General features: G+C 40.5%; 1 protein-coding gene across 6 annotated transcripts; it reads left to right on the top strand.

The window, feature by feature from the left end:
• The first annotated feature begins 243 nt into the window (after nt 1-243).
• lims2 (LIM and senescent cell antigen-like domains 2) lies at nt 244-22,084 on the top strand. 6 transcript variants are annotated; one of them, XM_052082116.1, is made up of 11 exons: nt 244-425; nt 13,253-13,412; nt 13,904-13,970; nt 14,097-14,217; nt 15,366-15,515; nt 16,109-16,259; nt 17,385-17,477; nt 18,409-18,457; nt 18,544-18,619; nt 18,869-19,057; nt 20,906-22,084. In XM_052082116.1, exons 1-10 carry the CDS (start codon nt 397-399, stop codon nt 19,011-19,013), a joined length of 1,041 nt encoding a protein of 346 aa, XP_051938076.1. In that variant the 5' UTR covers nt 244-396; the 3' UTR covers nt 19,014-19,057; nt 20,906-22,084. The 6 variants fall into 6 exon arrangements, with proteins under 6 accessions (XP_051938076.1, XP_051938077.1, XP_051938074.1 ...); XM_052082117.1 differs by lacking the exon at nt 244-425 and adding an exon at nt 2,992-3,135; XM_052082114.1 differs by lacking the exon at nt 244-425 and adding an exon at nt 5,203-5,509.
• Nucleotides 22,085-22,186: the final 102 nt, after the last annotated feature.

Below are 22,186 nucleotides of genomic sequence, written 5' to 3'. Positions count from 1 at the left end.
AGTTAGTTTAAGCCTCATTAAGGGTTCCCTTTTGTAAAATAAAAGTTCTTCTACTTGTGACATGGTATAATCGCACTCTTCGATAACACGAATACATGGGTTTGAATATCGCACAATATGATTTCATGAGCTGATGAATTTAATTTTGTCGTGCAAATATGTTTAGATTTTTTTTTGTAAACGTGAAATTGTTTTAGTTTGAAATTTACAAAAACGGAAGTACTGGGTCTAGTTGGGGCCAGCTTGAAGGCGTAAACCCTAACCCACAAGGAGAAGGCCTCTTCTCGCTCTGGTTGAGCGGAGACTATCGCTCCTACTCGGGTTCCATTCGAGACTCTCAACATCTGTCAGCCCGAACGCAGAAATAACAACTCCGATCCGGGAAAAAGCCAAAAGATGCTCGCTATAACTGAAATGACAAACGGGTGAGTCAAAATTCATCACTATCTCCCGAGGGGAATATTTTCATGAAAAGTTGGGAAGTTGAGTTTTTTTCTTGTTGGGGAAAGGGGGGTGGGGGGGGGGGGCGTACCGGCATTTTTTCATCTCCCATACAGCTGGGTAAAGTTGCATTTAGCGCTGATAATTTTGTTTATATGTCCGTGAGATGCGCGTGTCTTAATAGCGTCAATATCTGCAGTAACAAATCTCACCATCGTCACTCGGTTTACTCGCCAACGTCCCCTCCTGTTGTTTTTATGGAACGGCTTGAGACGAGAAACATGCTCCCTCGATTTCTAAAAATTGAATTCATTCAAACATAACATTTCCCCATTTTCTACACTGATTGCCCTGCATTTTTTCTTACGAGACAAGGCTATGATGTGACTAAATAGAGCTCCTTCCTTCACTTCAACAGAGTTCCTTTGCACCGAGATAGCGTTAAATTGGAAACAACAAGCACAGTTTCCCCACTTAACCTTTAATAGAATGAAACAAGTGTACAGTAAACATCAGATGAAGACAAGCCTAGTCCAATAAAAATGCAGATTTTAACTGATTTGTTATTGACAAAAAATATTAAAACTTACGCAGCCCTGGGGGGGGGGGGGCTATACTTGACTCCTTCTGCTGTAGTGGTGTTCATCTCACATTATATTCAATAATTAAATGGTTGATTTATTTCGTTGCTCTACTGCTCTTACAGTAGTATTGTGATGCATAGTTTCACATTCTCTTGGTTCATATCTACGAAATTATCGACAATTTTCAGTTGAAAAGGAATGGGACGTATTTGTTGTTAAAATGATGTTCCTGCATGTAGAGCAGACCTGCCTCCTCCCTTGCCAGAAATGTCCTCACAGACTCCTTGACAGAACCTACTAGGGCTTTCTGCACCACTTCCTGTCCGTCCACTCTCTCGTGGACTGTTTGATTCTTTGTGCATTTCACTCTTAATGGCAACAGTCTGGCATGAATCTGGCTTTCTAAAGCCGGCTACATTTGTATGAAGTAAGCATTGGGCGTTTTACATTTGGCCTCTCCGACTCTGCACTTTGTTGATACAACTTGAGCTCATCCCAGTCTTCAGCTTGAACGTGACCTTGTTTGGAAGAGCACTGCTCTCATGAGATGAAGTAAGGGACAAACTATTACATTGCTATTGTGAAATGTATATTCAGTGCAACTTACATTCCTACCATGTCCTTTTTATTTGTGTGAACTGTTATCACCTTTTACTGGTCACTCCAGAATCAATGCTCGCGCTCTAAGCTGTGCAATTAAGACTTATTTGGTCTCAAAGGACTACAACAAACCACAGTTGAGGACTTCCATCATGATGTTTTTTGGCCCGAGCCTATTTGGCCTGAGCAGAACTGCACCCGCATAGACTGATGCACTTCTGTAGAAAGGTTCTGTAGGGATAGTGATGACAAAGAGGTACTGCGCTTATTTCTCAGCTAGTGCCATGGAACCTTTTGAGAGAAACATACAATTAATCACTGGAAAAGTCAAACCACTATCTTGATGTCAGCTAAGACCTCAGCATATACTGTACCTCAAACCCGTTACTAAATAAGTGTTTGAAGAGGAAGCTGTTTCACTTCATTTCACATTTTGATGTTATCAGCGATTTACTTATTTTTGCAAGCAATAATAAACTATTGCTTAAAACATTGCTTGCACATCATATATGCAGTTCGTCATTGGCAAATTCCCACATTCACGGTCTGTTTTATGAAACCTATCCCCTATTTTTGATGGAAAAACTTGCATCTTGTGGAATTTTTTAAATGATTATAAACCTTTTATGAGGTGGGGTGTCAATTATTCCAATATTTTTGCTATTTATGGTTGGACTCAGTCCCTGTGCCCCACAAAAAGAAAGGGTTCAACAAAACCAAAGGCCAGTACACTGGAATAAAGGAAACACTGGAATTGACTTTTAATGGCCACTGATGGTGTAGTGGTACACTGTGACTTGTGAGCGGGCAGCGTGGAATTGGTTTCCGCTCAGTAACGGTGTGGATGTGGGTAGGAATGGTTGTTTGTCTCTCAGTGTGCCCTGCGACTGACTGGCGACCAATTCTGGGTGTACTCCGCCTTTTGCCCCAAGTTAGCAGGGATAGGCTCCAGCACCCCCCGTGGCCCTGTTTAGGATAAGCGGTGTTGAAAATAGATGGATGGATTTTTAACAACACTTGCCACAAGTCCTCCAACAAATGAGTAAGTTGCAGTACTTCTGAACAATGATGATCATCATGTCATATTGAGGTTGTCTTTTTATGACCGTTCATTTTTTATCCCTCACATACTTTGTTCCACTTTTTTCTCCTAGCATGCTTTTGGGGCTGTACTACCGGCTTGGCTAACTGTCAGCCTGATTTCAGTATTCTGCTGTCAACTTCCAACACCACAAACAGTCTCTTTATTACCCTCCTCCTCCTTCTCCTCATCCCAATGGCACCTTCTCTCCATTGCTTTTTTTGTGCTTTCTCACCCCTTTTCTCACAAAGACATGCTGGCATAAAACCACAAATGGACACACACACAAATTGACACCCACCCCCATCAGGCACACACACGGAGGAAGTGATGTGGCCATGAGATAGAAGCGGTAGTGTTTGGGGTGACAGCAAAAGGAACTTTAGCAACACCAAAATGATCTTCATTCCTGTCTGACATACCACACTGGTAAGATGCATTAGGATGTTTTTGCATTGTTAAATTAACCTCCCTGTTGTATTAAGCGGTTTCTTCATCACGAAATGCATTCCAGTTGTAAGATTAGTGCCATGTATTGATATATTTTTTTTTTAATTCTAGCTTTACAATCTTTTTATGATCTACATTGTGTATTTCCTTTAAGTTATGAGTGAGTCATTGCAGAAGTTAATTTTCACAAGGACAAATTCTTTTTGTGCATTTTTGCTCTCAAACTGATTTGAACTGCCTTTTTTAGACAAAAACAGACCCCCAAACCCCAACCCTCTCACCACCACCAAGTGAGAATTCAAGCAGAAGTGATGTTGTACCTCCGTTGTCCACACAGTGGCAGCGAAATCGTTTGGAATTATCCATTCAGCTGTGTTTGTCCAAATCCCAGATGATAGACTGTAGTTGCAGCGCTTCATTTGCTTTATCAACAGCGAATCCGAATGACATGAAAATGATTTTTAAACGATGGCAACGTACAGCTTTGTATGGATGTTGTAATGTGTCCCAACCGTTGTAAATGTTACTGAGAGCCGACCTAACAGCTGAGATGAAGGATCGACTCTTGCTTTTATCCAAAAATGAATTCTCCTTAGGTATAGAATGACAATCTTATTGACTACACTGATTGTGATATATACTTCAATATTTATTTATTTACATTTACATTCATTTTGGTCTTGAGGTGGACAGTATAATTCGATGGGGGGTGGGGGGGGGGGCTTGTTTGTTTGTTTTCATGACATCACATTGTCCTCTTTTCATTTTCATGAGCAATTTTCCGATCAGTGTCTTTGAAGAAAGTGTCATGTTCGCAGTCCACGCTCTCATGAATTATTCATTGGTTGGCATTCTCATCTTTGAATAGCTTATTGTGACCGCTGAGAACAAATCTTGAATTATGATCAGGGAGGATAATACACAGTACATTCAAATAGGCGGGGGAGGGAGGGGTGGAAGCAGCAATTCGATTTGTCAAGCAGCATTTTGATTCGCCAAAAACATTTTTGAAATGCGTTGCTCAGTTTAAGCATCTACGGGGCATTTGTTTTCCTGGGATGCCATGTTCGACCAACTCCTCTGCTTATTTTCAATTGATTCATCAGCCCCATCTAGTGGACTGAAAAAGTTTTTCATTTTGTCACTTTACGTCCTGAAATTCATTTATCTCCTTCGTTAGTGGTGGCTCAAAGGTCATCAAACAGCGGTCCTTTGACTGAATGTGAATTCAGTGTAATTAAATGCTGTGACATGTTTCTAATGTAAATGGGTGCCTTGGCTCAATAAGGTTGGGGAATGTTGTTCTGAATTTACTGTAGTTCGACTTATTGTCTCTTGGTTCGTCTTTCTCCACCTCCGTTTGTCATTGGGATTAGGGACTTGTTTCAGTTTTAACTGAATTTTAAAAAAAACAACAAATACTGATACAAACTAAAATTGTATGCTTCATATTTTAAGAATGCTTGAAGTCCTTTGGAATGATCGAATGCCTCAAATGAATCAGTGCGTCACTTAGGCCTCTAGAACTCCTAATTATTCACCATGCCAAGTTTTTTTTTTTTTGGTAATGTGCAAGTGGTCATAATGGTAATCAATCCATTGCTTGTTAATAATTCCAGGCAGCAATAATGTGCTCAATATATCATAGGCAGTAAAACACTGATTAAATCCACATTTAAAACACATATTTTCATTGTTATTAAAACTACCCAATATAATCAAGGAAATATAGTCAAATGCCTCCCCGCCAACAGGCTCTTTTCTGTTCTGGCATGAAAAAGGTCCATGAAGATTTTAATTTACCAATTAAACTTTGTCAAAGGTTAGCTTTATGCCTTACCTTTCCATAAATGGTGTACTGTATCTGTTTGTCTCTATTGTGGTACTTTGCTGGCATCCTTGGATTCTTATTTTTCCCAAGAATGAGCTAGTGACTAGTAGGCGGCATACAGACAGCGGAGGCGAAGGCCGGAATGCCTTTCTCCTCCTTCTCTTCTCCACTTCCCTTCTACCTGCGGAAGGCGGTCATAGGCGATTGATAGGTGTGCAGGCGGTGTTACCACACCTCTGCACGTCCTTCCTCAAGACCGTGTGCCCTGGAGGTGTGTCAGTCAGATAAGGGGCTAGAGCGACACAAGCCTAATCTTTTGATTTGGAACAACCCTGAACACACACACTTTCTCTGGCACATTTCTGGCCCAGTGGGTCGTGAGCTCGGAGCAGACGAGGGAGGAACGACAAAGGTTGACGGGGAGATGAACTCTTTGAGACTCAAGGCGTTGTCAAATTCGGGCTTGTACAGGCGAAGACAAGAGAGACCAGACAGTTATGGTGTGCTTGGGGATGGCTTCAGGTACGTCAACCTTTTTTTTGTGACTTGCAGTTACTCTCCTCATGCATGAACCATTCTCAATGAATCCGCTCTGTGTTGTAGTTGTAGGTTGGTAACCATTGTTGTGCAATCAGAGACACATAAGACCAGGAAGGACGAGGCAGAAGTGATTATGTTAGTGTCCAGCCTCCGTCATGACCTCAGAGTCCCATAGTTTCTCTTCTTTGAACGGCACGTAAGGTGACTTTGTTGTTTCACAACAATGGACAGATTAATGCTGATGGTGATTGTCTTGGACAATTTGTCCATTACCAATGCCCCGATTTTAGGGGGGTGGATTTTGACTAAAAATGTTGAGTTTACTGGTCCTTTGTCCCAATCAATAGCCCACTATCTGTGCCTTTGGACTTTACTTACAGTTTTTATCAGACTGGGATTTGTCTTTGTTTTCCTTCGGAGGAAAAAATTATCGACTGACATTGATTAGGCAAGACGTTTGCAAAGTAGTGCATTTCATTCTTCTCAGATGAGTAGGACAGGGGCACAGCATGTGGAATTGCGGTGTGACCATACATCAACTCAAGTCCTTCCCCTCCTCAAGTGGTTGCAAGGAATGTTGCAATGTGAAGAATGTAGACACAAGAGGGGGTTTGTCTTTAAAGGTGTCCCCGGTCAAGTTAAACAAAGTTTGATTTTGTGCCTCTGTACAAAATGATCTGCTGATGTTCCCCGAGTATAACATTTTTAGTATATCCTAATCCCTTGCAGCAGTCGCACCATCACACACCGGAGCAAGCTGTGACTACAATAATGTTATTAAACAATGTTGAGCATTGTTTTATTGCTACAGCGCTTACACTCTATTAGACTATTAACTATTATTGTACCTTATGGCAGAAATATGATGAACCATAATCTTTGTGAGCATTGGTAACTCATCAGTGATATAGTTGCGCAAAGGACACACAACAAAGCTATTGAGGTATTCAAAATGTGGTGCAATTTCCTGTCATGACAGAAACACCAAAATTCAATCAGCCCTTAAATGAACTTGGTTACTTGTGAGTGTATTATCTACTTATATATTGATAGTTTACGTTTAGCTACAAAAAGGTTTTACGTCCCTATTTGTGTTCTTTGTTGCCATGCGGACTCAAGTGGGACTGGAGATAGTGCAGGTCAAAGTGGGCGTCGTGACTTGAGTGTGTGCGTGTGTGTTTGCTTGGGTGGGTTTGTGCATACACTTGTGCGCTTCCCAAGCTGCGCTCGAGTCTTTGTTACCTTGGTTTCTGTTGACACTGTACATGTTTATGCCAGCAAGGCGTCCAGTACATTTTTCAGCCTGTGTCTGCTTGCTTGGCATTAGTTCATTTTGTTTATTCTTTTAAAATATTTTCCTTTCTAAAACATTAATTGTAAGATTAGTGTTAATAAAAATTGTCTGAAAGTTGATTGATTGTGGTCAAGAGTTGTTCTGGAGCACCACTCCGTGTAGAAATAAGTTTACAAGATGGTGGCAAGCCAGGAGGAAAGAGTCTTCAAGTGATAGAGAATGTCCTAAGTTTGTGATCATTAACAAAAAAGATCAAGTGCGCTGCATACCACATCATATCTACGATTGGCAACACAAGGGAACATACCAATGTTAACTTATTTAACATTGTCTACCTTTGCTACTTAGAACGCATTGTAATGTACCTGTGAGTGGTCAAGTTATAAAGACTTAGCCGCTCTCAATCGCTGTATCTATATAACTTAACAAATGGTAAGAAAACAAACTAATTACAAGCACATTCATACATCAGCTGCCGATAGCTGCAACTCACGCCGAGTCACTCAACGTTGAGGTTAGCCAGGTAACAGCCAGCCAACTCTACACTCTCATACATTGACACCCACATCACTCACCAGGCCAGGCCCTAGATTTTAGAGCCATACACACTCAAAGTCACAGATAATATCGTAGAACACGATGGTCACGAGGATAGCAATATAATACCTGTACCTCATATGCAAATTATGTGTGTTTAATAATGAAAAGTTGCACAGTACCTGCATGCCACCACCATCCCTACAGAACAATTCTACAGAAATGCATTGGTTTGTGCAGGTTCATTTGTGCTCCGCATTGTCAGAGATTGTGAAGAGTGCTCGATAAAAATGTATCCCCAGACTTTTTCCTCCTATGACAAGTACACTTCTGGTGGCACTTACCGGTAGTATGCTTCTTTATCAATTCAGTCAGTAGTCTCTTGCCACCTAACACATTATAAAAGGGACTTTGATAATGTATTGGCTATGTTCTTATCAGGCTGTTGGACTCCTGCTGTTGTTGTATAGCTCATCTCTTCTGTCTGGGGAAGGTCGGTTTTATATTACCGGCAGAGGAGAATTAGGATACGCTACATAATTAGAGGCATTTTTATTTTTAATACATTTAGCACAATATTGTATCACGAACGTACAACAGAGCACTATGAAGAAAATAGTTCTTTGACAAAATAAAATGAAGTTTCAAAGTATCAATCTGTCACAGCAATAATCATTCCAATGAGATTTCGAACATAATTTTTAGAATTGACAGGTATAAAATTGGCTTGTTGTTTTTCTGTCCCAGTTGTCTAATTCTGTTGGAAGGCAATTTCAGTCATATATACACATACTGAACTATAACAGAATGACTAATGACTAGAAGAATCCTCAAAATTCATGATTTTAAGACCTTTCTAGTTCGTAGGGCTGGGACAAAGTTGGGAAACTTTGTTGCCGCAGGCTCTTCCAATAATAATCTTCCTTGTAATAGGGTGGTACGCTTTGCATCATTGTACAAAGGGCTGTAATCAGGAGGAAAGCTTGTGTGTGTTTCCTCCTGTCGCTGATTAGATTTCCCCTTCTTTCCTTAGCCCAAACTGGGACAGGTGACTTTTCTGCATTCATTATTCTGTTATGGCGAAGTACTGATAAGTTTTTGGGTTTTTTTGCCTGGTGAAATCTTTCCCTGCGTGAGTCATTATAACTGCCCGTAGTTACACAATTCTTTGATGCTTAATTAGTTTACTATATTGTACAGAATATATATTATATACAACGAATAGGTGGCATTGAGTCTTAATAGTGGAAACAAATACAACTGTGGAGCTATATACAGTATTACGTATAAACAGTGACCCTCCCACCACTCTCACGCAGGCGCGTGCGCACACACACACACACACACACACACACACACACACACACACACACACACACACACACACACACACACAAGCAGCTGCCAGCACAGAGAAGGGTTCACTGGGTGTCTATCTGTCTATCTGACAAATGGAGTCATGTTAAAGACTAGAGGACTAGGAGATGCAGTTGGCAAATAACAAAACCAAATGCCCCTTTGTTCATCGGAGATTGCACAGCGGTGCAAAATAAATAAAGATGAAGAATGCAATATGTTCCTTAAAAGCATCTCCTTACGTGTCATCGGATCATGCGGAGACGCACGCACATACACACACACACACACACACACACACTGTTAGTGTGTATAACTTTAGCCTAAACCTGAAGATGTTTGTGATTCACAAATAGCTTTAGCCGAAATATGACTCCCAAAAAAGGTCAAAGTGAAGTTTCTGCCTCTAAGCTACACAGTGATTATTTTTCAGGGTATTTTCTTCAGTTGTTTTAATGTCTTGTAATGTCCCTAAAAGTTGTCAACGGTAGACGTAAACAGGTAATCCTCACAGGGGTTGCGGGGGGTGCTGTAGCCTATCCCAGCCGTCTTCGGACAGTAGGCAGGGGACACTCTGAACTGATTGCCAGCCAATCGCAGGGCACACAGAAACGAACAACCATTCGCACTCACACTCACACCTAGGGACAATTTAGAGTGTCCAATCAGCCTGCCACGCATATTTTTGGAATGTGGGAGGAAACCGGAGCACCCGGAGAAAACCCACGCAGGCCCGGGGAGAACATGCAAACTCCACACAGGGAGGCCGGAGCTGGAATCGAACCCGGTACCTCTGCACTGTGAAGCCGACGTGCTAACTACTGGACTACCGGGCCGCCCTGATATAACATAAATTGAAAACAATTAAAATGGAATAGGTACAGGTATATTCACACGCACACACAGTGCCAATGGCCACAATTCATGCTGAGTCACAAGTCAACAAGCAAACTAGCTAATGGGTTAACCAGAGTCAACCACCTCTACACCTTCCTTTCGCTGACAACCATGTCACTCATCAGACAAGGCCCTGCCTTTAAAAACCATCCACATTCATAGTCACAGATAAAAAGTGAGGATAGTCGACAGGAGACAAAAATAATACCTACTCGCATGCATTTTACAGTGTTGAAGTAAATTGATGGGATAATAAGTAGAGTACTTGATTTGTTTAAAAATAATCAAATTGACAGTCGCACCCCTGTTTGGAAACTACATGTTTGTGTGTTAGGACCCGTGTGTAGGTGTGCATGAATGTGTGACCGCTCATCAGGCAGATGTCAGAATCGGCTCTTTATTTCAGTAACTGGTCCAATAATAGACAGCAAGTTCGACAGGCAGGCGACTGTGTGTGTGTGTGTGTGTGTGTGTGTGTGTGTGTGTGTGTGTGTGTGTGTGTGTGTGTGTGTGTGTGTGTGTGTGTGTGTGTGCGCGTGTGCGTGTGTGTGTGTGTGTGTGCGTATGCGTGTGCGTATGCGTGTGCGGCTGAAAAAAGAGTGTGTTGATATGGGAAAGGAGTGAGTGGGTGTGTGTACTTGCATGCAGAAGAGGGAGAGACTACACCCATCACAGTTTGAGGAGTGGGTCAGTCTCCCGCTTGCATTTTTGGATTACTGGAACTGGGAACTTTGAAAACTCAGTCTGGGTCCCTGGTCAAGAGCGCAGAGATGAATGGCCGTGCTTTACCGCCTTCCATCCCTGAGGATGGCGAGGTCTTGGACTACAATCCACATGGGGAGAAGAATGGTTACCATCAAAGGTTTCGGGATGGGGATGGAGGAGAGGCAGAAATGCTGGTGTCCAAGTCCCAGAGGCGGAAAAGCGACGTCAAAGTCTATAAGGAGTTTTGTGATTTTTATGCACGCTTGTAAGTACAGAAAGGACACTTTTACATTGTGATTACTTGTTGATGCGGGGATAATAGTAGTTTTGCAAAGTCTGTTATAAGCTGCTGTAGTTCTACAATAGGATGCTGTTCCTAATACCGAATCAAGACTTAAAATAGGAATTCATAAAGTATAGTGGAAAATACGGGTTGATTCCATCTTTGATACTGTGAGTGTCCAAATGATTTCCTACTCTGAATTTGTCATCACAATTTGCAAATAATACATGTGTTGACTGAAATGCACTGACCGTGTTAACAATGCTGAAACCTCATATGGCTTGGTGGCGGTGGATGCGTTGAGACGTCCTGTCTGCACATAAACTGATACTTCGCTGGCCCGTTAGCTGCGACCTTGGAGTGTGACCAAATGTGAAGAAATGAAATTATGCAGAGGCTGGTTCTTACCGACTGGTTGGATTTATTTATTTATTTTAGGTTTATTGTGCATTCATAGCGTCAAACTGCGTAAAGTAACACAGAGAATCATCTATTTTTGTGCCAAGGGGGAGGAGCGATTATGCAAACTAGAAAATGCCAGCTGGTATCCTGAGTATGTGACCATGAATGACATGAGAGGCTAAATATAAATGCTATATTTACTGAACGAGGACATGAAGTCATCAGCGGATTGGTTGAAGCAAAAGGTTTCTTCTTTATGGTCTTCTTGTCGGGATTTGTCAGAAAACCTAAATGTATAAATTCCATGGTAATTGCATATAATAAATTGAGAGAAAATATAGTTCCCATTTGACTGAAACGTTGTATAATATTGTTGTTTAAGCGTGAAGCATATCCCAGTTGATTTTGTAAAGTGGCGGGGTTCACCCTGGACTGGTTGGTTCCAAGAAGGCTTTATCCGACTCTTTTGGGGTTTATCCGAATTTTTGTTTGAACAGATTTAAATGATAAACTGACTGACTGACCGTTTACGTCACAGTCCAAGTAAACAAGGTAATTCACAACAGTTAGTCTTCTTTACATCCGACAAATGAGAGGTGGGCAGGGTTTTTTCTTATTAAATGAATCAGCTGATTCATTTTGGGATTGTAGAGCCTTAGCGGAGGTCTGTACTCTCTTGAGAGTCCTTCTAATTTTGAGGATGCATTTGGAAAAATGCAAGTTCAAATTGATACCCAGAGTTATAAAACATGTTTTAATGAGTCCTGAGCACATTCTTCTATGTAACAAAGCAATACAAATTTGTCACATGCTCAATGACATTCGTAAACATTTCCGAATTGATTGCTTATTATTGAGGTCTTACATTTGAATGAGTGCAGCTGTAGAATCGGAACAAGGATGAGGTCCTCACATTAAACATGAAGTTCTTAGCAGCAGAGTTGGCCATTCCACTGTGTTTAGTGAAGAAAGTTTGTTCTCCAATGAGGCAATGGCAGAATACAGGGTGGAAATGCCGAAGGGATGTATCACATCCTGCCTTTAATCCTGTCAGGCAGGGCTGACTGTGCATGTTACCTAAGGTCTGAATCTATAGATTATAGAGCAAATATAGAGTATTATTTGATGTTTACAGTATTTCTGCAACATACTTTCATTTACTGAGATGTGATTGTAAGGAGGCATCCATAAATCACAAACCATAAATCCCAGTACATTATTAAAAAAAAAAAAAAGGAACCCCATTTTCTCCAGGTTAGATTCTCTCAACTCTTAACAACGCAAATCAAGTAATTAATTAGTGGTGTGTTTTAATATATGGTGTATATCTTACTACAAAGATATAGTCAAACACATTACATCAGCACATTTTCACATCCACAGCAAATCTTCTCCACACCCAAAATGTGACACCGATGAGAAGGCCTCGCCTAGTTTGTATGGTCTTGTGATAAAATGGTATGACTCCTGTCAAGGAGTTCATGTTTTCATTGCTATTAATTATTTGTCCAGTTTGCTTGGATTCTCTTGGGTGTCTGATTGATTTTCTTTTTCATGGAAACATAATAACAGTTTCTGATCTTATCCCCAATCAATCTGACATATTTTTCATGAATCCAATAAGGAGTAAAGACTTGTGAGTGTGCTTTGGTGCAGTTCTTTGCTGTCATGAAAGAACACAACGCTTTCTACAAATGTTCAGCACTGCATAATTGCTATCAATTGATCACCGCTTTAAAGGTCAGGTGTGAAGTAAACTTGGCCAACCATTCTTTAAGTAATACTTGACTATGAACCCACCCAGGTTCATAGTTAGACCCATAGCAATGCACTTAGCAACGAAAATGCATATTTTTTTTCCGGCAATCTCCGGCGAGTGACGTCATGTACATGTACACGTAATGCCGAGTCACTCGTCAGCCATTGTAATGCATTGTTGATTGTCCTGTTAACTGCTCTTTCCCAATTGTTATCGAGTTATTCGGCGAAATGCCTTGGTGCTGTGTGGCGATGCACTGTTCACATTCAGGCAAAAAGTTGTTTGAGTGGCCAAGAGAAAAGAATAGGGCATGTAAATGGACCAGAAAATTGGAATGATACACTTTTGTCCTTGCAAAGCCAATTAATTTAATGTCGGTCGACATAAAAACAATTCGTTTGGGGTTTTCTAAAATTAATTCACAGTTGACCTTTAACTTGTGTACGTGACAGCGCTCCCAGGAACTAATCTCAATTTGATTTAATCCTTTAGCAACATGGCCAACGCCCTTGCCAATGCTATGTGTGAGCGCTGCAAGAGTGGCTTTGCTCCGGCAGAGAAGATAGTGAACAGCAACGGAGAACTTTACCATGAGCAGTGCTTTGTGTGCGCTCAGTGTTTCCAACAGTTCCCCGAGGGACTCTTCTATGAGGTAAAGCTACTGTTTGGTTCATATTGTATTACCTCAACACGTGTATGACAGCATACTTCAATAACCTCCTGCTCCCCCTTTTCAATGAAATGTAATTCTTAAAACACACTGTAGCAACTGCGTGAGCAATACCTGCTTTGGGAAGCTATAATGTTACATTCACACAAATCCAAATATAACTGAAGCATATTGATTTGAGTATTGTTACAGTATTGAGTTTTCAGAGTCTACTTACAGTAAACGTGGCTCCCTTTTTTTTTAATCTGGTCTGCAACAGTATTCATGATCACCTCATTGTTCCTCCTGCTCATACTGTGAATAAATAATCCTTGTCTTGTTGGCATTTTTTTTTCATGAATGGTATACTTATGACACTAAGCGATAACTGTGAGAAACCTTCAATTTTTTTTCCAGAAAGTTTTCCTTTCTCAATTCTGATTGTAATTTCCCCATTGCGGGACAAATAAAGGATATCTTAAATGTGTTTACAGTTTGAAGACAGGAAATACTGTGAGCATGACTTCCAGATGCTCTTTGCTCCATGCTGCCACCAATGTGGTGAGTATATAAACTGTACTCAAAGGAAACCCATTTGTGCAAAGGGATGCTGGATCCTCAAAGAAGTAAATATCCAAGAGATCTGTTTCTTATGAACAAACTCATTGTAGTGATGTCCTGTCTCAGGTGAATTCATCATTGGCCGCGTCATCAAAGCCATGAACAACAGCTGGCACCCGGAATGTTTCTGCTGTGACATCTGCCAAGCCGTGCTTGCCGATGTTGGATTTGTTAAAAATGCCGGCAGGTCTGTGTTACCTTAAATCGTGATACATTTATTATTCAGGGGTTTTCCTGGTTCAAATTGAGTCAGAGTTTGTCCCATCCTGACCATGCGCCAGGTCGTGCATGTGTTCTAGAAATTCAGCGGACTCACTTTCTTTTACAGGAAACAAACTTATAAGTTAAGAGTTCCCAAAATAATGACTGTTATCATGTTGAAGCGTTCATTTATTAAATTTGGCTTAATAAAGGCCTCTTCATAGAGTCCACAAACTCTTGTGTAAGGACTCATGAAGTCTCACAAGTACGCTACTGCAAGTTGAAAAAGTGCAGTGTATTAAAAAAAAGTCAATAGAGTAAACACACAAGTGAGCACTATGGTGTATGATTTAAAACGAGCAAGCAAAGCTAACAGGGCTAACGTCACTCAGCCATAAATGAGAAGTGAAGCCCGTGTCTTCGTTTTATTCTGTCAGGGTATGTAGAAGCATGACACCTGTTTTTGAAGATAGCAGCGGCTCGGAAGTCTAAACCGTACGCGACAAGACGTTTAGTAGCCCACAAAAGTCCACGATGCCAAAAGGTTGGTCGCCCAGTGCCCACAACATCAGTGGTGAAATCAGATCGCATCGTTTGAGCACTTGGCTCCTTTCTGGCAAAATAATTACACTTTTCCTTTCTTGGCAGCGCAGCCATTTTCGTAAACTTTTAGAATGCCGTCCTACCAATGACCGCCCCTCTTTTTTTCCACGTTATTAGATTTATTGAGAAGACGACGTAATTATGATATTTATCGCGCATCCTGAGTTTGCGATGTGTTTTGGGGCGGCATGTGCACAGGACACGGAGGTGTACCGGAGCTCGGTGAAAGAAGACGTGAGCCTTTGCTTCTGGTTTTTCCCGTGTACTGTTGTTGATATAGCGCTTCCATAGTGGTGTAATGCTGCAACTGCATTTAAAAATACCAAGCTGCCGCCGAGGCACATCAATGCCTCAATCAGCATAGTTGGAGCTTCACGCTGTGTTTAGCGATATCAATCGCTCTGACTGGGGATGGCACAAATTTAGCTGAAGGTGGCCGCCATGCAATTTTGAACGCAGGAAGAACCCTGGTATTGAAATTGTAGTTCATAACAGTAATGTTGCACCTGTCCCTACTTTCACTGCTATCAGGCACCTGTGTCGTCCGTGCCACAACAGAGAGAAAGCTCGTGGACTCGGCAAGTACATTTGCCAAAAGTGTCACGCCATCATTGAAGAGCAGCCCCTTCTGTTCAAGAATGACCCCTACCACCCTGATCACTTCAACTGCAACAACTGCGGGTAGGGATCGAGACCATACTGTACATGAGCAAGCGTGATCCAGAAACACAGTGCAAGAGCTGTATCACAAAATATGGCTTTAATACAACTTAGTGGTACATACAACAGTAAAAATTGTGCAGAATCACTGAATTATATATTCAAACTATGCACAAACAGGTTACAGATTATCATTATTGGTGCTTGAAAGGGTCACATTATTTTTTTTAACAAAATAAAACCTTGGCTTCATTTTTGATGAACATAATTGGCTTTTCTGTGATCATGTTAGCCATGATAGTGGTGACTGTAGGTGGAGGGCCGAGTGATTTTTAAGTTATAACTGTAAAAAATGTTTAGAATAACTGAAAAACACAAAAGCGTAACCTAAGATGATTACTAAATTTAACTTCACGCCGGAGGCAACACCAATGCAAATCACAAGCACAATAATAAAACAATTGTCTACTTAGTACATGCTCCTATTTTGCAGTGTAGCTCTACAATGCTGCTGTTTTAAATCACATGTACCGGTATCTTTTACAAAAGTGCAAATACAAATTAACACAATGACTTGACTTGAATGAGTAAAAATGTCCCCTCCCTGTCTGTAGAAAGGAACTGACTGCTGATGCCAGGGAGCTGAAGGGGGAGTTGTACTGTTTGCCCTGCCACGACAAGATGGGCGTCCCCATCTGCGGGGCCTGCAGGAGACCCATCGAGGGCCGTGTGGTCAATGCAATGGGCAAGCAGTGGCATGTGGAGGTCTGACCTCAAACTCTTTCAAACACATATTCACATATCTCATAATACAGGGTGCCACAAAAAAAATTGAATTTATTTGAAATATGACTTTCCGAGTAAGTGCATATGTTAGATAAACAAAGTAAGATGTATTTCTCATTATTTCATCGACATATTAAAACGCACATAGATTTATAATGACGCAAGCACACTGATTTAATTTTACCTTAATTGATCATTTAAGTGAAAATTGGGACTGTTATTACTTTGTAGATATCAAATGAGGTCCGTTTTTGGGACACCTTGTATATTGGGCGTCAAGTAGTAAAGTTACATCGTTCTCTAATCCTAGTCAATAATTCCACATCGTGTAAAACGCTATCATTACTGTCTACAGTCCAGAACAATTCTTTTTTTCATTGATTCTGTGTTGTTTCCTCAGTTATGTGAACTTGACTTCATTCAATCACATCATCTCTCCTTTATCTCCAGTGTCTCTTCTATCCCCCCCCCCCCCCCCCCACATAAATGCAGCTATCCTTTTTTCATTCTTTCTGGCCACTTTGCTCTGTTCCCTCTTCCACGCGCAGCACCACGTCTGCACTTTATGTGAGCGCCCTTTTCAGGGCCACCCATTTTTTGAGCGGAACGGTCGGTCATGCTTATTGCGAGACACACTTTGACATGGTGAGGCTTCTAACACTCGGCCTGATGTTTCTGCTGTCGCGAGTAGCTTTGCCTGGCCTCTGTAAAAGAGCTGCACTACTGTACCGGTCAATGATAATGAATACATTATTAGGCTTTTTATGGTTAACAAAATTGAAATAACCACTTTTTCATTTGCTCTTAAAATGCTTTGTTTGTTGTTGTTTGTTTCTTTCTTTACCCAGCTTTTTGTCTGCTACTCATCCACACTCACCATCCTCATAAACAATCACATGACATGATATTAGCTATGGAACCCTTCCATGAATTCCCAACATCCATTCAATAATAGAGAGCACTTTGCTCCTTCTCTTTCTATTCTCTATTTTGACTCATAATTGTGAAACAACACCGGGACAAGTAGACTGATCTGAACTAAAGTCTTGAGCTGACTTTGCTGCAGAGCTAACTGTTTGTTCTTGACATTGGCCATGTTTGCAGCATTTTGTGTGTGCTAAGTGTGAGAAACCCTTCCTGGGACATCGCCACTATGAACGCAAGGGCCTGGCCTACTGTGAAACACACTACAACCAGGTAATATATTTATATTATGAGATACAGAAGGAAAAGTGTCATGGCTGCGTATTAGGGAGATTTGCGACCACATGTGGGACGAATAAAGGATATCTTATCTTATCTTATCTTATGTCGTAAGGATTTGACATGTGCATGCCTCGGTTTAAATACTGGCCATTCAGTGATTAATGGCCTGCTGCTCTGTCCACTTATAAAAAAAAATCTATATATACCTGTATATGAATATATAGTAGACTCTTACATTTTCTTCTTTGGTGAAAAAATTAAGAAAATTTGATTTTGTATTTTCAATTCAGTTAGTTTTGATTAGGCGTTTTTTTGTTTGGTTTATTTTAATTGGTTTTAGTTTAGTTTCAGTATTAGTTTTACTTTCTTTTAAATGGAGTATTTGTTGAGTGCAAAATGTTAAAATTTAGTGTTATGTAATAACACTACGATTCTCAAATAACTGCTTGACCTTCCTTCTTCTCGACAGATGTCCAGCAATCACAAAAAATAAAAACTGTTTACAATGAACCCTGATAGCTCATGGATATTTAATTGAAAGAGATAAAAGCAAAACCCATTTTTTATATAACTATCGTTAGTTTGAGTTAGTTTTACGCAAATAAGATGTAGTTTCATTTATGTTTCACTTTTTTTTAAAGCACGAAGCAAAAAAATCAATCAAACTTGAAAAAAATCCTAAATTGGGAGTGTTGTACAGTCGGAGTCTTCTTCATAACACAAAACGCCTGCAGAGCATCGGTATAGCTGAAGGTTAAGGTGGCATGGGATCTGAATGTGTGTGTTTTGTAAAACTGGCCAGAGTGCGGCTGCTGAACTGTTTTTTTTTAATTATTATTATTCAGATGCCCTAATATATTTATTAAGTGTTGCTGCAGCATTGCTAACATTGTTTTTTGTTCTCCCTTTCTGTAACTTTTAGCTGTTTGGAGATGTTTGCTACCACTGCAATCGCGTTATAGAAGGAGACGGTGAGATAACTTTTTGAGTTTTAAAAAGTTCAAAAGTTGTTTCTTAATGCAGTCGTAGTCCTATGATGCTTCTCTTGTGTTTTCAGTGGTGTCGGCCCTCAACAAGGCTTGGTGCGTCAACTGTTTTGCTTGCTCCACTTGCAACACCAAGCTCACCCTTAAGTAAGTAACAAACATGAACACGTGTACTGCCATAAACTTGTAAGTTTTTACAGTTGAGCTTTCGTTTCTTTTTATTGTCTTTATGTGGACTTTTCGCACCCCCTTATCAGAACATGTTAATCTTTTAATTTTTTTCTCCATGATTATTGTACCTCTGCTTCTTTTCCTTCTTCTCTCCCTTCCTGCATGTGGCTTCTGTCTTCTTATTCTTCCCATCTTGTGGGACCCTCTTCGTCCGTGCTGTGTCAGGGATAAATTTGTGGAAGTGGATCTGAAGCCGGTGTGTAAGCACTGCTATGAACGTCTGCCGGATGACGTGAAACGCCGGTTGTCAAAGCGGGAGCGCGACTCAAAGGAGAAAAAGAAGAAACCGTTGATACCCATGTGTCTGTGATCTTCTCTCATTTCCTTCTCCACACTTCAGCTGTTCTTCTCTTGGTCAGTTCTCTTCGTTCCTTGTCGTATGTGTTTAGTTGTTTCTACGTCAGTCATGCCACTCCTCTTTTTCTCCTACTTGCTGAGACAAAAAAAAATATCCTGGTGACGAGTACGACAATACTCAAATACGAATATGATGCACCACAATTTTTTATCCTTTGGCTTTGGTGGAGTTCTGCACTACTGTATTCTAATAACATTCAGGTTTTCTCGCCGGTATGTTTCATCTATCTCTGGAATTAGATGCACCATAATATGACACGTCTTTACAGCAGGGGAGTCAAACTCATTTTTTTCGTGGGCCAGATTTCAGTGAGTTTCCCTTGAAGGGCTGTTCTAACTGAAACCATATAAACATGTCAAGAATAACGGTTTATTCACCTATCGTTTAAGTGACTAGAATGAGGGGTTTGGTCACAAGAAAATGCTTAGAGTGTCACTCTTATTTATTACAAATGAGAATTTAAAAATTTGATCGAGATTTTAGCAAGTATCATGAAAGTTGCCATCTCTGATTGCTTTCGCGGGCCACATAAAATGATGTGGCCGGCCAGATCTGGCTCCCGGGCTTCGAGTTTGACACCTGCTATTTACAGGATATTCATCTTAAGGCCCGTTTTGGAATACTAGTAGGACAACTTTTGAATACTATTAACACTATGTGTGACTAGTGAGGCAAAATTGTGCACTGGTTGTCAGCGGTGTGTGTTACTAGAAACTGCTGTATAAAACCCTGCTAGTTAGCATCTGGCACATCCCTTTTAGTACTAGTCGCTCACGAATGTCAAATCGTGTACCGTTTTTTTCCTCACCAGTTACATAGTTATCTACTATGTTGTGAAAGCGCTGTATAAATCAGCATGTATTGTATTGTATTGTTCTATGCATCTTGACATGGATATCATGGATATGGCATAAATGCTCAAACGGCTTTTCATACAACACTGTATGTGGTAGCTCAATGCATTTCATACAAATATCAAACCAGTAATGGTTTGGGCCAAAATGTTTTACCGGAAAGACCGCATGACTACCGTATAGCTTGTTTTCTAGAGTGCTGTAGAATTGGACATATATCTGGAGTTGAGGTGGAGTGCAACTGTGCACGTTTCCCCATTTGACCATTTCTCGGCTACATATGCAAGTGGAGATTTAAGTTCTTGGAAAACGACTCCAAGCTCTGCATAAAGGGAAGTCGGATCAGTCACAAGTTGAAAGGACAGCTTTGTTTCACACGGGCTCTTGTTCTGTCTGAGTCCAGAGTGTAAGCCTTAATCACTTCCGGCAGCTTTTTTGTATCCACTGTGGAAATGCGAGTGGAGTACCGCTGAGTTTGACACGTGCCTAGTCCAGCTAGCGATTATCCACCTTGTGTGGGAGGAACCGCAGAGTTAATCAAATTAAAGGCATTTGACAGCGAAAAGAGCCACTTCACACACGTGTCAGCAAGTTATTCCTATAGACATGAGAAAAATCTTTCCTGTTTCGATGGCCTCTTTCACAGCAGTCATTTTTTAGATAATTAAATGACAAATTCAGTCACAGTTAATAGTGCCGTTAATTAGGGGTTTTAATTTTTCATTTTGTTAGGTTGCTGGAACCCAACATTGTTCTGTCATTTATTTTTTAATTTAAATCAGTTACCTTGGTCTAAGTTTTTGTACATCACAAATTTCTCATTTCATCAGGAGTGAGAAGGGTTTTTTTGTTTGTTTTTTTAACCCACTCTATGTAGAACAAAAAAAAAACGAACATCATCAGAGGTGAATCAAATCTTCCATAAGTGTAGTATGTTATATTGTTGTGTAAGTGAAATAAATAATTGCCATTGTCTGGTTTCTCCCACAGGAACAAGTTTGTGGAGTTTGACATGAAGCCGGTGTGTAAGAAGTGCTATGAAAAATTTCCACTGGAGCTGAAGAAGAGACTGAAGAAGCTGTCAGAAACCGTTGCACGGAAGTAAATGCGGCGTTCATGTCAAAACCTGACATGTCTACATTGAGTCTTTTTACGTAGCACTGCAGAGCTTTGAGTGTCATGTAATGAGTCAGACTCTGTCACAAAGTGTGCTGCCTGTGTCATCTGCAACTCAAAACAAACTTTCACATAGCTTCCTTTTTACACTTGTTATTTAAAACATTGCGATGAATTGACTGTGTTACTGATGCTCTGGCATATTAAAGAGCAAGCCCAAAGTAAAATGAAGAAAGTGTTTCTCTTTGAATAATCACTATATTATGTATTGTAAATGTGTACTTTTGCTAATATATATCAAGTAGTTGTTTCAGTGGCCTTCTTGTGTCTGTAACAGATTTGATTTCAAGTTGATTGGTTTGTTGTTTAGTGTTGTATGCATTGATTGAATGGAGATTTTATTGGTGGCATTCTCTATTTCAAGTGTATTTCTACACCATGTGGCTTATGTTTACTATCCAATATACTATCAATGCATGCCTGACATGAAATCAAAAGTTTAGTTCGAATTTTGCACTGGAAAAAAAGGCTTCATAGTAGCCAGCTGCCTTTCAGAGCAACTGTTATGTTACAGTACAACTTGATGAATGGTGGCATTTGCATGTGGTGTTAAACATGTGTCGCCGCTGTTTGTAATCCAGGCAAAATTATCCTCTTACCCCAACTCTCTTCAGACTCGACAACAGTGCCGACTGTCCAATCTGCTTACCCAGTATTGTTTAACCTGAACTGTATTTTGCCCTAAAACGCAAATGTCTTGGATTCACTAGAATTACACATTCCACAGCGGAGCAAAACATGAGCCGTGTTTTTGTCCTGAATGTCACACCTGATGCCAGATCATTTCAATTATTCATGTTAAAGTACATTCATATAGCCATTTATTTGTAATTCAGCCATACTTGAGAGGCACAGTGGTATACCAAAGTTTGTTTTTTTTTTCTTCACATTGCTTGGCAATCACATAAACATGCCAAAATGTATGGCTGTAAACCATAATGCATTCGATAAAAAATGCTGGCCTCTCAGCCTAATAAACATGTATTTAAATTACGTGTGATGCCATATTTGTTTTATGTGTGTGTAGATAGATGTAAATTGCCTCGCACGTTAATTGACACGCATCAGAATCAGAATCATCTTTATTGGCCAAGT

The sequence above is a fragment of the Hippocampus zosterae genome, chromosome 12 (assembly GCF_025434085.1).
Source record: "Hippocampus zosterae strain Florida chromosome 12, ASM2543408v3, whole genome shotgun sequence".
NCBI classification, from domain to species: Eukaryota; Metazoa; Chordata; class Actinopteri; order Syngnathiformes; family Syngnathidae; genus Hippocampus; species Hippocampus zosterae.
Note: the sequence above shows the minus strand (reverse complement) of the source record. Positions and strands in the feature narration are given on the sequence as shown.